The following is a 16,467-nucleotide window of genomic DNA, read 5'->3' as shown; positions in this document are numbered from 1 at the left end:
CCTCGCTCCCCATTGGCCTGAGGAAAAGTGGGCGTGAATGCTTTTTGATCCATGAATTTGCATATAGCGACCGCCCTCCAACGCCCTGGAGGCGGGGCCAAATCGCCCCTCGCTCACCGATTGGACGGAACAAAAGTGGGCGTGAGTCGTTTTTGATCCGTTTTTCTTCGGAAAGTCCACGATGCTTTTGAACACGCTGCTCGGTGCGCGCCCTACACGAGTCCAGCATCGGTGCCCACGAGTGGCGCGAGATGACGGTGATGCGATGGTGGCGAGTTGTGACGGTAAAGGTCGTAGCGGTTGTGGTGAAGCGGCGTTGTGGTTGGTGGTTGTTGTGTGATGGCTGTTGAGACGTGGTTGGTGGTGGTAATAATGGCGGCTGGTCCAAAATAAAGATAGTAAAAGAAAAACGGCTATCCTGAAGAGTCGCAGCCCTCTTGAATGACATTTATTCCCTCTAGACAACGGGTTTGGGCCTAACTACACATATACTTACAGAGATATCTCACCTAAGGGACCTGAATGGTGGTTTGCGAATTTGGTCAACCACAACACTATATTATAATCATATATATATATATATATATATATATATATATATATATATATATATATATATATATATATATATATATATATATATATATATATATATATATATATATATATATATATATATATATATATATATATATATATATATATATATACATATATATATACATATATATATATACATATATATATACATATACATATATATATATATATATATATATATATATATATATACATATACATATATATATATACATACATATATATATATATATATATATATATATATATATATATATATATATATATATATTTGTTCATTGTGTGCCATTGACCTTGTGATTCACCTTTACAAACACTGAGTGTCAATAACACCTTTATCCAGGATGTTATTTATTTTCCAGCTTCACTCTGGTATACTTTGAGCACTTCGCAGAGCGAGTGCTGCCAAAGCAGCTTCCTGAGCAACGGTTATGTCAGATGATTTGCTCTTGCCTTCCCAGCGGTTATCAGGAGAGGAATTTGTGATTCGTTTCGCCTGCTGGTGATAGCTCGCCCACTCTTCGTGAAGGACACCCTTGGATCATTAATCTCCACCCAATAATACTGGCAGACAGAACGTCCAGGTGGATTAACGTGCATCCAAGGGACGACACACACATTTATGAATCACCTGCATGTGAAACACCAGGATGACAGTTTATATCTGTCTATATTCGAACCCAGAGGAGACAGCTGAGAGAAGAGTGTGTGTTCCTCGAGGCCATCCTGCCAGCTCACACGCCTTAAATTAAACGTATAAAAGGTGGTCTTGTCTACTTGACGTCAGGTGACCTCACTTTGTATGGTCGGATGCGGTTTCCATTTCAGCAGCAGCTTCTGCACTATAAACGCACATCAGGTGGTCCACATGACTCATGTGAACAACTTTCTTCCAACACCAAGAGTAAACAAACAATTATAACACGTGACTGTAAATCAATCTTAGGTAGATAACAAAAATACCACGCACCTTCTGAATATATAATCAAATATCAACATTTGTGTCGGTAGAAAATTGTTTAATCAACAAATTCCTTCATAATGAATATTTAAACCTTCAGTAAGCAATGCAGGTAGCAAAGTGCATGCGCTCAGACAAAGTGCATGCGCTTGCCACAGTCAGACAAACATCACATGTTCACACACACACACCTACAAACATACACACAGATGCCAAAACATTTGCTACTCTGTTAAACATAGCACGTGCACGAGACAGTTGGGAAAGCACTGTGACGTCATAAAAAAATTTTTAGATCTTCACAACTCACTGAAACATTGCACTTTGAACAACAGGACTCCGAGAACACGACACCATCATTGCTGTGCTCGCGCCGAACACGAACGTTTATTAAGGTGGAGTGTGACGTCACGTATTCCGATAACTCGGTCGGCTACGTCAGTCGCTCCCCCATTGCACTTGAAATGGAACACATTCGTGATTTATTGTTGAATACGACGACCCTTTGCAATCGGCATTCGAGGCAGCAAGCAGGGTGTTGCAGTGTTCCACGTGTACATAAATTAAGCTTAAAGTTACGACAAAAATACCGCGTTCCAAATAAAGTTCACAATCACAGGTAACCTCGCGGCAGGTGTTCACATAATGCGTCGAGGAAACCGATACAGTAATTATTGATCAAGTAAAATGTAATTGCATCATGTCAACAAAACGGAGCAACGGAATATCGGTTCATGGATCAAGGGTTGTTTAATTTGGTTGCTTCAATCGATCCCGATGAACGAGAGGATTTGAACGAGGTGGACGAGGCGTCGACGCCCGACTGCCTCACGACAGGTTGTTAAAGTCCTGATTGGTGGATGGAGATTCTCTGCACGGCGAATTGTAGCCGAAGTGGGGCTTCACGGCAGGTATCCAGTGTAGGTGTGTCGGTGCAGCCCCACGGCGGCCTCGCTCAACCCTCGAGCGCACGACACTCCGGACAGCTGAGCATCTCATCACTGTAGAGCTCTGCTTGGATGGCGACCATCTGGAAGTGGAACCGGCTTTGGAGGACCTCTGTCACGGCGATGGTCAACTCCTCTGCTTTCGCCATGTCCTCTACAATGGGGGAAGAAAGTGAAAATATATTTCATAATCCATGCTATTCACATGTCTCTGTGTTTGTAGGCATTTCCAGACAGCAGGACAGCAGGCAGAGTCCCACGTTATGAGCAAGGGTTGCACGGTGAAGGTGCATAACTGGTCGATTTGAAGGGGTGGTTGGGTGAGGATGAAGATGTCTGCGGTGAGGATGAAGGTGTAATCAAGGTAAGACTTGACAAAATGTGAAGATCAAGACACCCCAGCAAAGTCTGAAGTGTTGAAATTACTGTTATGGTCGTTTATATAGTATGTACGTAAAGGGAAAGGGGAGGATAACTGAGAAAAGTGAATTAGGAAAACAAAAGAGGGCAGAGTAGGGAGAAGGGACGTGGACAGGAAAAGGAGGGTGGGAAGACTAATAGTAGCGAGGAAAGGGGATACTATTATTACTACTACTACTACTACTACTACTACTACTACTACTACTACTACTACTATACATTCTCAGCTCGGGACGTATGGCGACACACTTTGGGGGTTGACCCTTTTGTAGTTCGTTCCCTAAGCCTGGTGTTGGCTTAATGGTTAGGGTGGTGGGCTTTGGATCCAAGGGTCCTGAGTTCAAATCCCGCTCAGCTGTTGAATTTATACCAGGTGGGGTTAACTCGGCCTGTCATCCTTCTGGGGTCAGCAAAATTAGTGCCAGCTTGCTGGTATCCTGTGTTGGAGTGGTGACCCATCCAGGATTGTACCCAACAGCCAAGGAGACTGCTTAAGCAGCACCAACGCTCTGCACAGAATATGGTCCCAATATCTCTATCTTTCTCTCCCTTTGGACGGGGAACACGAGGTTAGAGCAGGAATTTGTAATTTGTTCAGCGTGCTGGCAATAGCTCGCCGACTCTTCACGAAGCACATTTGTGGGATCTTTAACGTCAACCAACGAATGCAGACGGACAGGAGGGACCGAGTTTAACGTCCGTGCGAGGGACGGCACGCACATTGATTAATCACCCTGCCTGTGAAACATGAGGACGACAGTTTATAGGTGGATCAGGATTCAAACCCAGGCTAGACAGCTAAGAGATGAGTGTATGTACCTCTCTCTCGGCCAGTGGTTCCCAAACTTTTTTGTCCACAACCCAAAATTTGAAATCACATTTGGCTCGTGACCCAAAAGGTACCGTACAGTACAATAAAAATTGTTGGAGAAAATGCTTTCGACGTGAAACCCTCCCCCTCCCTCGAAAACTATGATTTTGAGGGGAGGGTTCATGTTTGGGTCACGACCCTCAGTTTGGGAACCTCTGCTCTAGGCCATCCTGGCAGCCCAATATGGGGGGGGTGAGTTAATGCAAAAAATCTGATATTTTTCACATGTAATTATGCTTGTTTAAGTTAAATCTCGTCCATGGTCAAAAAAAATGTAGCATGAGTTTTTACAAGTGATTGTAAAACTTTTTTAAAGGATGGTTTAAAAAAACATCAGGCATCATTTTATCATTCAACAAGCTGTGATCTGATGCGACGTTCACGCCATCAGGTTTTAAAAAAGTAAACCCACCTCCGAGCACCTGATCACCAAAAGCTATCAGGGAGCTCGGCCTTTTCCAAACATACCAGTAGCTACATGGGCAGTGATGGCACAGTGATTGGCTGTAAGTGCCCAGATGTGGAGGTCGTGTACAGATCGTACACCGGGCACCTTGTACACTGCTTCACGCACTGTGCTGAAGTTCATACCACGTGGTGTACCTGGGAGGGGTGTGTAGTGAGACACAGGTGCCACTTCACACAGCGAAGGAAGTAAATGAAGTAGCAACTGGAAAAAGGGCAAGGTGTGGTCCTAAACATTTAATGGGAAAGGAAAAAGAGGGACCTTTATACTGTTGCAGTTGTGGATGCACTCAACACATAAGGGATCCGTTAGTTGGATATTTCAACAGTAATTGTTTAGTTAGGTTACCTTTCCCCCTCGTAACAGGGACAGGGAAAGTGTGTGTGTGTGTGTGTGTGTGTGTGTGTGTGTGTGTGTGTGTGTGTGTGTGTGTGTGTGTGTGTGTGTGTGTGTGTGTGTGTGTGTGTGTGTGTGTGTGTGTGTGTGTGTAGCAGGTTATATCCCTTTTGTGATTGACTGCTTTCCTGAAGTCTCTCCATCAATCCATTCTTATCCCTTTCCCCTCCTTCTTAAACCTCTTTTTTCCACACCTCCCTAAAAACCCCTCTCATCATTAGTCACTTCCAAGATCTCTCATTATGAATTCATTTTAATCCTTTTTCTCCATCCCCCTGAAACCTCTCCTCCCATGCACCTTCCCACAATGCAAACCATACACACGTGGCAGCATTACCTTACAGTACAAAACACACATTCGAAGCCATTTCTGCTGTATTTCTGCACTAAGAGTGAGGGGAAGCACAAAGCAGACAAGGAAAAAGGAGAGAACCCCAGTGGCTGGACCAGGGTTAGTGGACCCGAACCTCGGAGCAGCTATGGGAACGCGACACACGTGGGTCAAAGGGTGCTGTGATGACCTTCGCTCCCAGAGGCCATGCCTCGCCCCCAAACCCAATAAAAGATGGTACGTTCCGCAGAATAGGGCTTGCTTGTACCTAGGGAACAGAACACGGAATGAGGAGAGTTGCTTGGAGAACGAGAACTGCTTTGGTCTGAAGGAATGAGATGGGATGATGTGCACCTTGGCGAAGCTCGACAAGTGAGCGGCAGCACGAGTTCCTGAAAGCAGCGGTATTACATACTGACTGAAAATCTTTCCTTGCTGTCCCTCATTTCACATATGTCAACTTGAGATGCACAAAAGAGTTATCAACGATCACCCTCTTGACCCGTCTGGACGAGGGCACCGACATGCATATTACACTCTCGTACGGAGTTAACATTGCATACGCCGCACCTCTCCCGACACATCACCCCCCCCACTTTCCTCCAGTTCTTCCCTCCCCATCACTTTGGGACCAATGTGACCCATGGGTTCACTTCGGGTGAGCAAAGAGGTCAACCCTACACCTCAAACTATTTCTCTCTCTCTTTCTCTCTAATTTCCCCAGTGACTGAAGTGCACCTGTCTTGCGTGTGTGGGTGACATAAATAAGTTAAGATTGTCTGAGGGGTTCTTTATGTGCATAAGGGCTAAGTTCTGTTCTTTGTGACATTGCATTTTGTAAATACTTGTACTTGTAAATACGTCTTTACCTCCTTTATAAACTGTTTCCAACCTGCTCGATTGTCAGTCTCCACCATTGGTTCGACAAGCACGTAATAAATAGAGGGGAGGTTGTACCCCCACTGATTTGCTGGGCTGGATTGGCCAACGACCCACCTATGGTTTCGCTTGGCCATACGTAATAAATCGATAAAGGTGGGAAGTCGTGAGCACGGTTCCACATTTGGGCTAACTAAACCACTGGGAAGGTAATGTGAGAGTTGAGCGCAGGGACCCCACCAGATTCAGTTACCTCAGACTCCATCCGTGGTTGCTAAGCAACCCTTCGGGTCAGGGAGTTATCTATGGCTCATTGGCTTCAGGGTCGGAGGTTTGGAGGCAGGTCCGATTTGTCCCCTTCGTGAGCCACACACCTCCCCCGAACCCGTAACAATACTCATGAAAGGTCTCTGCGGTTAACAAGCCATCCATTTTGGGTGGTAAAGTGTCGGAGGAATGCTCAATTTAAATTCGGTAATTTATATAATCTCAAGAGTTTATTTTAACCAAGGCTCCAACTTAATGGATACAGACAATTATATTTGTCTTGTTATGAAAATGACTTGGGGGGGGGGGGTAGTGAAGGGTTAATTATTAGTGGCAGCCACACAATACAAGCCCTTTGGTGTTTCAAACAGTACCCAGGTTCCTCTACAGCTGCAGACATTCAAAGTGGCACGTACAAAAGAATCCTAACACTAAAAAGGGCTTTCCTTGTGTAGCTTTTCTTGGTTACTTTATGCAGCTTTCTTTGGCTAGAAGAGTAGGATGTTAATTATGAAGAACCTAGCCACCTGGGGATAATTGATTAGGTGAGATCTGGTTGGTTGTTTCCTCGTATTATGGGTGACAGATGTGATTGGGTCTTGATATTTATGATGATTGCTATTGGCGTTGCATGTGGCACATGCTTGGGAGCTTCATTGGTGCAAGTTTCTGTCGACACCGTCACTGATGATTCACCAACAAGTGATGAAACCAGTATGGCAATTGATGGGGTTTGGAGCTTTGGGATTCTCATGCATGTACTATTTGTAAATGGGTGCAGGTGCGGAGGAGCCTGGGTATGGGTTTGAAACAGAAAATGCTTTTTGGGAACACTTGCATGTCTTACTGATTCTGATTTTGATGTACTGTACTCTGTTACAGAGAGAGTGTCAGTGCTGCTGAAGCAGTTTCTTGGCAAGGGTTATGCTGTGTGGTTTGCCAGTGCCTTCCCAGCAGTAGTTAGAGCAGGAATTTGTAACTTGGTCAGCATGCTGGCGATAGCTCGCCTGCTTTTTGTGAAGAACATCATGGAATCTTTAATTCTCACCAACTGATGCCAGCAGATGGGACGCCCGGCTTTACATCTATCCAAGGGACGGCACACACATATTGATGTGTGTGGCGGAGTGATGCTGAGGTGTCGTCCACCAGACGGCGGTCTCCTTGGGTTAACCTGAGGCGGTCCCTTCGGGTGGGTGCCTGGAATGTCCTATCCCAAAGAGCGTATGATCACCTGTCTGTTATCATCTGAGCTCAAGCGTTTGAACATCGGTATTGCAGCATACTGTGAGGTTCAGAGAGCAGATTGCGGTGAGATCATGGCAGGTGGTTCCACCCATTTTTGGTCTGCTCGCTCTGATGGTTACCATGCCCAAGGAGTTGCTGTAGCTGTGTCCAGTAAGCTGACGCCAATGATAATTGAGGTAACACCGGTCAACGAGCGTATAGTATTATGAGACGAAGAATTCATCACTACTTGGGTGTCGTTTCCCTGGTCTCTGTATATGCTCCGATTGAAGCGAGCAATCTCACCGTGAAGGACGCATTCCATGCCACGCTCGAGTCTGTGGTTGATCAATGCCCCAGGCGAGATACACTTATAGTCTTGTGGGGTTTTAATGCATCGACTGGAACTCATGGGGATAGTAATAGGTATGTTTTGGTCCCCATGGGTCTGGAACTGTGAACCAGGATAGCACTAAGTTCCTTAACTTCGCAAGAAGTCATGCACTTATGGTGGCTGGTTCATGGATTCAGCACCCACAAGCTCATCGTTGGACTTGGTATTGCAACACCGGTGGTGATTGACCATGTGCTCATTTATGGTCACTGGAGGATGATCCAGAACTGCAGGGTCTAACGGAGTGCTCAGTTCCTCAATACTGACCACAGGCTTGTTGTAACAACTCTGAAGTTGCAAGTTAAATCTGGGAGAATGGTACCATCCCAGCCGAGGCTGGATGTTGGCAAGCTCATGGATGAGAGGGAAGCTGAGGAGTTTGCGAACAGGCTGAGTCGGGATTTGTGGGGTCTGGGTGCTTTGGGGAATCCTGAAGAGTTGTGAGGTGTCTTCATGACCACCGTCCTTGATGTTTCTGGTGGACTGGAACTCACCAGAGGGGAAAAGATGAATTTTGTCTCTCAAGGGACACTGGATATCATTGACCAGAGTCGCAGGGCCAGGCATAATGGCAGAGCTGAGCTGTTCAGTGAGTTGTTGAGGCATAAAACTGTACGTGCTCTGAGGGTGGACAAGGAGGCCAATGTCTGAGGAATCTGCGAATGGGTAGAGCATCACCTGTGATCAAGTGACTCTCATCCTCCTTACAGGGGAATTCACGCATTGCATTCCTCCAAGCCCATCCCTTGGTGTACTGCAGTGAGAGTGGAGGTGGTAGGCTCTTGACAGAGGAGTCTGAAGTGAAGGCCCGCTGGGCCAGTTACTTTGAGCGGCTGTACCACGCTGATCCACCAGCTGTTGAGTTTGATGTCAGGGGTGTTACTATCCCTATTACTCCAATCAATTGTGATGTACCTTCGTTTGTGGAAACACAAGCTGCGGTGAACCGGTTGAAATGGGGTAAAGCTCCTTGGATCTGTGGCCCAAATCCCGCTCCTCTATTGGGCCACAGTGGACTTAGCCACGCCCCGCCAGGCTCCAGGACGGAAACTGGCTCAGTAGCTTGCCAACTTTGGCACGGCTCGGAGCTCCTCACTTTACATAGGGCCACGCTCCCCAAGTGTGCACCCCGGACCTGAACGTGAGCTGATCATTATTCTGGCGTAGAATGGTATCGGACTTCTTCTGCCACCCATGGGCTCTTCCACGAGCTACAATGCACATTTGGGACCCGTATCAAGTCCTTGCATCGCCCTTCCCGCGTACCCTCCTCGTCCCTTCAGGTTTTGTCATGGTTTAATGACTGGGTGAGGGCAGTTATGATGATGATCGAGCAGGACGCTCACACGGGATGTTCCCAGTGAAATGTGGTGGTAATTGTAGTGTCTGTAGGGTGGTCGAGCACCGCGTGGCCCAGGGTAATGGCTGGCGTCATGTAGCGCTCGAAGTAGAATGGCAAATTGTTGCGAGGTACAAGTGTGAATGGCATGAGAGTATTTTTCCTATGTGTGGGAGCGGTTGTGGTGAAGAGGGTGAGGTTCGTGGAGCGAGATGTGGATTGAGGTGAGGTGTCGGTTGAGAATTGGCACGCATATTTGAATGGATAATGGTCCGCAAACTCCCGAGGAAGGATGCATTGTTAGCAGGGATGCTGGTAATCAAACACGCGGATCATGCTCACAGCGTGAACCCGCCAGGAATGCTGATATCTGAACATGTGGGAGACACTCGCAAGCATGCCTGCTAAATTGTTATTGAGTTACATGTGTGCTTGCATGCACGTTTTGTATAACAGCTCGAAGGAAAGGGTTAAAGTGGACGTCAGAGTGAGGTTTGAATATATATATATATATATATATATATATATATATATATATATATATATATATATATATATATATATATATATATATATATTTGTATGTATGTATGGATATATACAGTGGGGAGAACAAGTATTTGATACACTGCCGCTTTTGCAGGTTTTCCCACTTACAAAGCACGTCGAGGTCTATAATTTTTATCATAGGTACACTTCAACTGTGAAAGACGGAATCTAAAACAAAAATCCTGAAAATCACATTGTATGATTTTTAAATAATTACTTTGCATTTTATTGCATGAAATAAGTATTTGATCACCTACCAACCAGTAAGAATTCCGGCTCTCACAGACCTGTTGGTTTTGTCTTTAAGAAGCCCTCCCATTCTCCACTCATTACCTGTATTAACTGCACCTGTTTGAACTCGTTATCTGCATAAAAGACAGCTGTCCACACTGAATCAATCAGACTCCAACCTCTCCACAATGGGCAAGACCAGAGAGCTGTCTAAGGACATCAGGGACAAAATTGTAGACTTGCACAAGGCTGGGATGGGCTACAGGACAATAGGCAAGCAGCTTGGTGAGAAGACAACAACTGTTGGCGCAATTATTAGAAAATGGAAGAAGTTCAAGATAACAGCCAATCTCCCTCGGTCTGGGGCTCCATGCAAGATCTCACCTCGTGGAGCCTCAATGATCATGAGAAAGGTGAGGGATCAGCCCAGAACTACACGGCAGGACCTGGTCAATGACCTGAAGAGAGATGGGACCACAGTATCAAAGAAAACCATAAGTAAGACACTATGCCGTCATGGATTAAAATCCTGCAGCGCACACAATGTCCCACTGCTCAAGCCAGCACATGTCCAGGCCCGTCTGAAGTTTGCCAATGACCATCTGGATGATCCAGAGGAGGAATGGGAGAAGGTCATGTGGTCTGATGAGACCAAAATAGAGCTTTTTGGTTTAAACTCCACTCGCCGTGTTTAGAGGAAGAAGAAGGATGAGTACAACCCCAAGAACACCATCCCAACCGTGAAGCATGGAGGTGGAAACATCATTCTTTGGGGATGCTTTTCTGCAAAGGGGACAGGACGACTGCACCGTATTGAGGGGAGGATGGATGAGGCCATGTATCGCGAGATCTTGGCCAACAACCTCCTTCCCTCAACAAGAGCATTGAAGATGGGGCGTGGCTGGGTCTTCCAGCATGACAACGACCCGAAACACACAGCCAGGGCAACTAAGTGGCTCCGTAAGAAGCATCTCAAGGTCCTGGAGTGGCTGAGCCAGTCTCCAGACCTGAACCAAATAGAAAATCTTTGGATGGAGCTGAAAGTCTGTGTTGCCCAGCGACAGCCCTGAAACCCTAAAGGATCTGGAGAAGATCTGCATGGAGGAGTGGGCCAAAATCCCTGCTGCAGTCTGTGCAAACCTGGTTAAGAACTATAGGAAACGTCTGATCTCTGTAATTGCAAACAAAGGTTTCTGTACCAAATATTAAATTCTGTTTTTATGATATATCAAATACTTATTTCATGCAATAAAATGCAAATTAATTATTTAAAAATCATACAATGTGATTTTCAGGATTTTTGTTTTAGATTCCATCTTTCACAGTTGAAGTGTACCTATGATAAAAATTACAGACATCTACATGCTTTGTCAGTGGGAAAACCTGCAAAATCGGCAGTGTATCAAATACTTGTTCTCCCCACTGTATGTATGGATATATTGTTACGGAAATGGCCCTTAGTGTGTTATTAAATATAGGATTAGCTCAGCTCCCCCATTAAATGCATGTTTAGCCAGGTTGTTCGGTAAATGGACGTTACATGTGTGTTGGGAGGTGTAAGAGGCTGTTTATTTTTCGTGCAGTGGTGGTGGACCGAGAGCTTCTTCTTCGTTCCCCTCTCCGAAGGAGACTCCGCCCAGCGCTCTGTGAGAGGGAGTGGCCTAGAGGAGGAAGTGAAACAGTGAGGCGACGAGCACCGAGAAAGAGGAAGTGAAACTGAGAGGTGAGAGAGCTAAATTGTTATTGAGTCACATGTATGCTTGCCTGCACGTTTTGTATAACAGCTCGAAGGAAAGGGTTAAAGTGGACGTCAGAGTGAGGTTTGAAATATATATATATATATATATATATATATATATATATATATATATATATATATATATATATATATATATATATATATATATATATATATAATCGATATGGTAATCGATAAGGAAGGTAAGGAAGAGAAGGTGGAATCGATGCTGGTAAGGAAGAGAAGTTGGAACTGAGAGCACCGAGGTCAGTCTGCGATCGGCAGAAAGTGAAACTGAGAGGCGAGAGAGCACCGAGGAAGAGAAGGTGGAACTGAGAGCACTGAGGTCAGTCTGCGATTGTCAGAAAGCAAAACAGAGAGGGGCCGAGAAAGAGGAAGTGAAACAGAGAGGCGCCGAGAAAGAAGAAGTGAAGCTGCAGTGGGCCGAGAGGCGAGGGGGAAACTGAGCGTGCCGAGTCTGACATTTTGACAGTAAGATAGGCTGCCTGCACGTCAAGTCTGCCATTTTAGCAGTGGGAGAGGCTGCCTGCACATCGAGTCGGCGATCGACTTTCATGAGTAGGTCCTCGACACGTTTGTCGATCCGCCTGCCGGAGCCCAACACCTCCATTTGACCTGATATGGTGAACAGGGCAGGCCTGGACTTGTATACTGGACCTTGTGAGAATCCAGCTGAAACCCACCATCGATTTGACGGTCTTGTGTCGTCGACATTACGCAGGGTCAGAATGTGCTGAGGCTGCGTGCGCAAGCGGTGCCTTGAGAAGAAAGAGGACGACGCCACCATTTTACCACGCGGCGTGTTTGAGCTTGGGTGCTCGAATCCGTGGACATCGGCTTGTCAAGAGCCACATTTGGGCCTTTGACACTTTTTCCTGTCGTCCATGAAGCATCACCAAGTACTCTGTGTCTTGTCTGCATGTTGTCTAAGGTTTATCTCGTTAGGGTCCCCTTCGAAACCCGTAATCCGTAGCTCCCTAGTTAAGATCGGGTTCTAGATGAATTAAAACATTGTCGTGAATGCTTTGCTTGTGTCGTGTTCCCCGATGTGTCCCCAATAAATCTGGCTGATTCGTATGAAGTTGTCGCTTTGAATCAATTTGTGCCGCGCCGAGGAACGATCCGCTCAATTTGGATATAAAAACCAAAATGGTTACAGGCTGGCAGAATTCGCTCGGTCTCTGACAAAACCAGTCTGTAACTGGGGTCCATTTCCCCAACTGGTAAGGTCCAGGGGTACGTTGGTATCGCGATTAGAGGCGCGTGACCCGAGGCCTGTGCCGAACCAGCCGGCGTTATAACCCCGGAGACGGCGGTGGTTGAGTGACGCCGAACATTTGGCTGTCGAGAGAAGGGTGCGAAAACCCAAACTGGTTACGGACAGTGATTGACATCACTCGTCCGAATCCCCCCTCCATCGCCAATCCATAACTATATATATATATATATATATATATATATATATATATATATATATATATATATATATATATATATATATATATATATAGTTATGGAATTGGCCCTTATTGGATTACTAAATATAGGATTAGCTCAGATCCCCCATTAAATGCATGTATAGGTAGGTTGTTTGGTAAAATGGACGTTATATGTGTGTCGGGAGGTGTAAGAGGCTGTATTATTGCTGTGCGGTGGAACGAGAACTCCCTCCTCTTCTTCCCCATCCCGGACAAAGCCCAGCCCAGTCGGCTGAGAGGGTGTGACCAAGGGGAGGTGGTGGAGCTCAGGGGAGGAGTTTGTCAGCTTCGCCGAGAGAGGCGGGCTCGTGTGTCGAAGGAGCGAACGAAAAGAGACTGTGGTGAAACTGAGCGCCGTGGTGGCGCCGATCGGCTGTACACGGGACAGCTGTGTCTGTTTTTCTTGAGGAACGAGCCGAAAGAAAGGCAGGGAAGGCAACAGAGAAACAGAGAGGACTGAGTTGGGAAGTCGGGCTTCGAGGCGGGAAGGCAGGAGAGGAAACGCCGGAGCCTCTGACAGTCCCTGCTCACACCAACGGCTCGACACGTTTGCCGATCCGCTTGCCGGAGCCCGGCACCTCAATTTGGGGTCTGGAGAACAGGCCAGGCCTGGATTTGTATGCTGGACCTTGAGAGAGATCGGCTGAGGCCCATCGTCGACATTGCGTGGGGCCGGAACGCGCTGAGGAGGGTGTGCGCACGCGGTGCCTTAAGAAGGAAGAGTACGGCGCCGCCATCTTGCCACGCGGCGCTTTCGAGCTGGGAGTTCGAATCCGTGGACATCCGCCTGTTGCGAGCGACATTCGTGCTTTTGACACTGTCCTCTCGTCCATGAAACCTCACCAAGTACTCTGTCTTGTCTTGCATGCATGCTGTCTGTCTGTCCTTGTCTGCACGTTGTTTAAGGCATATCTCAGTGGCGACCCCCTCGAAACCTGTAGTCCGTGGATCCCTAGTTAAGAACGGGTTGAGGATTGTTAATGAAAACATTGTCGTGAATTTTGCTTGTCTTGTGATCCCCAAAGTTCCCCAATAAATCTGGTTGATTCGGATGAAATTTGCTTCGAATTAACACATGGACGCGCCGAGGAATAAATCCGCCCGAAGAGAGGAAAAAAAAAACAAACAAAAAAAACAACTGGTGACGGACTTCAAATCCTGCCACCGCTGGAATCCCTCCGTCCCCGAACCGTTAACAATTGTTAGTTGGGAGCGGGATATTTGAACCAGTGGTGCATTTCGCTCCCCGGACATTGGTTACAAAAAAAAAAAAACGATCCAAATTTGATTTGATTTTATGTTTGAGCGGATCGGAGGAAAAACTTGCAAATTATAAAGAAAATGGAGTCGCAAAATGGCGGTGCGGCTCCATCTCGGCGCGACACGAGGCGGGAGAAGTCTAATTATAGCGCAACGAGCCACAAGGCACGAAGGAAACACTCCCGCCCACCGGTTCAAGCCACGTGGACACGGTATACGCCGGGTCAGACGAATCAGGATGCCAACGCATACATTGGCGAGCTTCAGACACAATTGGGGGATGCCTTGGAGCAGTGGAGGTGTGGTGATGACAATATGGAGGAATTGCAAATTGAATTGAACGAGGCACAACGGCACGCAGACGAGGTTCACGAGGATTATGTGCACAGGGAGTCACAACAGTTGGCCGATGCACAGGAACAAATTCGGTGGCTGGAAAAGGACTTAGCCAACACAGTCGAGGGACTACGTGGAGAAAATAATAAAGTAGAGTGGCTTACCGTTGTGTTGGAACAAGGGGCGAGCGAACTGAATAAAAGAAAAGAGGATTAGCAAATTAGTAACTCTTGGGATAGGAAGAGCTTGGAGGAAGAACGGGAAACAAAGCTGGAAGAGGAAAAACAGAAACACGATTTGGAATTGGAACAACTGAAGGAAGGGGTAAGATCAGGCAATCGGATAAGAGAGCCTTGAACAGAAGATAAAAAGAGGAGAGAAATATCTGGAGCAAAGGAAGGAAGAATTGTTTTAAAAGTCAAGACAGTTCGAAGAACTACAGGAAGAAATGAGGGAGGAAGAAGAAAGGAAAACAAAGCTGGAAGAGGAAAAATGTGAACACGATTTGGAATTGAAACATCTGAAGGAAGAGGTAAGAACAGGCAATCAGGAAAGGGAAAGCCGAGAACGGAAGATAGAAAGAAAAGAGGAATATCTGGAACGACAAAGGGAATACAGTAAGAAAATTGACGAAAGGAGGAAGGAAGAATGCAAAAGAGGTGTGGAGATGAGGAAGAAGTTAGGGGAAAAAGCTTCTGAGTTACAGAAACACCAAAGCAAAGAGAGGGAATTACAAAATGAACTGAGGATGTTAAGGGAGGAAAGAAAGAGAACGGAGAATGAAATGTTAAGGAACCACACTGTGCAGATCGAACAGTTAGAAACAAAGCAAGGTTGGAGTACGAGGAGATATTGAAAGAACAACGAATGAAGCAGGAAAGGGAAATCAGCCAATTGAAGGACACGATGAGATTGGAGAAGGAAGAACAAGAGAGACAGTGGGATAAGAAACAAAAAGAACAAGGAATGAAACAGGAAAAGGAAATCAACGAGATTGGAGAAGGAAGAACAAGAGAGACAGTGGGAGAGAAAACAAAAAGAACATGGATTTGAAATTGAACAACTAAAGGAGAAAGCAAGGTTGAAGTACGAGGAGATAGTAAAAAAAACAACGAATGAAACAGGAAAGGGAAATCAGCCAATTGAAGGAAACGACAAGATTGGAGAAGGAAGAACAAGAGGGACAGTGGGATAAGAAACAAAAAGAACAAGGAATGAAACAGGAAAAGGAAATCAACAAATTGATGGAAACGATGAGATTGGAGAAGGAAGAACAAGAGAGATGGTGGGACAGGAAACAAAAAGGACAAGAATAACTAAAGGAGAAAGCGAGGTTGAGTACAAGGAGATAGTGAAAGAACAACGAATGAAACAGGAAAAGGAAATCAGCCAATTGAAGGAAACAATGAGATTGGAGAAGGAAGAACAAGAGAGACAGTGGGAGAGGAAACAAAAAGAAAACAAATTTGAAACTGACCAACTGAAGGAGAGAGCAAGGTTGGAGTCCACGGAGATGGAAAAATTCCGGAAAGATAACGAACAACTCAAAAGGCTCAGAGAGGAAGAACGACTCGAATGGAAAAGAAAATGGAGCCAGGAAGTGGAACAGCACAATAATGTGGGATGTGTGATATCACCACAGGGAGTAATGTTGGTGGTGCGGAACTTGATTGACATCACTCGTCGGATGACACCACAATTGGAGCAAACCCTAGTGGTGGAGACATTGAGGGAGCAGACGGGGTTGTTGATGAAT

The 16,467-nt window shown here is 45.9% G+C and overlaps 1 protein-coding gene across 1 annotated transcript; it reads right to left on the bottom strand.

Annotated features, from left to right (window-relative positions):
• Positions 1–1,598: 1,598 nt before the first annotated feature.
• Positions 1,599–6,790, bottom strand: LOC147013569 (putative proton-coupled zinc antiporter SLC30A3). The gene is made up of 2 exons (XM_085855478.1): positions 4,268–6,790; positions 1,599–2,662 (listed from the first exon to the last, which is right to left on the bottom strand). The coding sequence occupies exons 1-2, from the start codon at positions 4,386–4,388 to the stop codon at positions 2,517–2,519; spliced, it is 267 nt and encodes an 88-aa protein (XP_085711604.1). The 5' UTR covers positions 4,389–6,790; the 3' UTR covers positions 1,599–2,516.
• Positions 6,791–16,467: the final 9,677 nt, after the last annotated feature.

This window comes from Eptatretus burgeri, chromosome 14, assembly GCF_056783735.1.
Source record: "Eptatretus burgeri isolate ZD-2024b chromosome 14, Ebu_testis_v1, whole genome shotgun sequence".
Taxonomy (NCBI): Eukaryota; Metazoa; Chordata; class Myxini; order Myxiniformes; family Myxinidae; genus Eptatretus; species Eptatretus burgeri.
The sequence above is the reverse complement of the archived record's forward strand: the minus strand, read 5'-3'. Positions and strand labels throughout refer to the sequence as shown.

Bases quoted from the DNA above. Each gene is read 5' to 3' on its own strand.
- LOC147013569 (XM_085855478.1), bottom strand. From the start codon at position 4,388: ATGAACTTCAGCACAGTGCGTGAAGCAGTGTACAAGGTGCCCGGTGTA. The intron at 2,663-4,267 runs GTATGTTTGGAA...CCCCCATTGTAG, and splicing joins CACTGCCCATGTAGCTACTG to AGGACATGGCGAAAGCAGAG.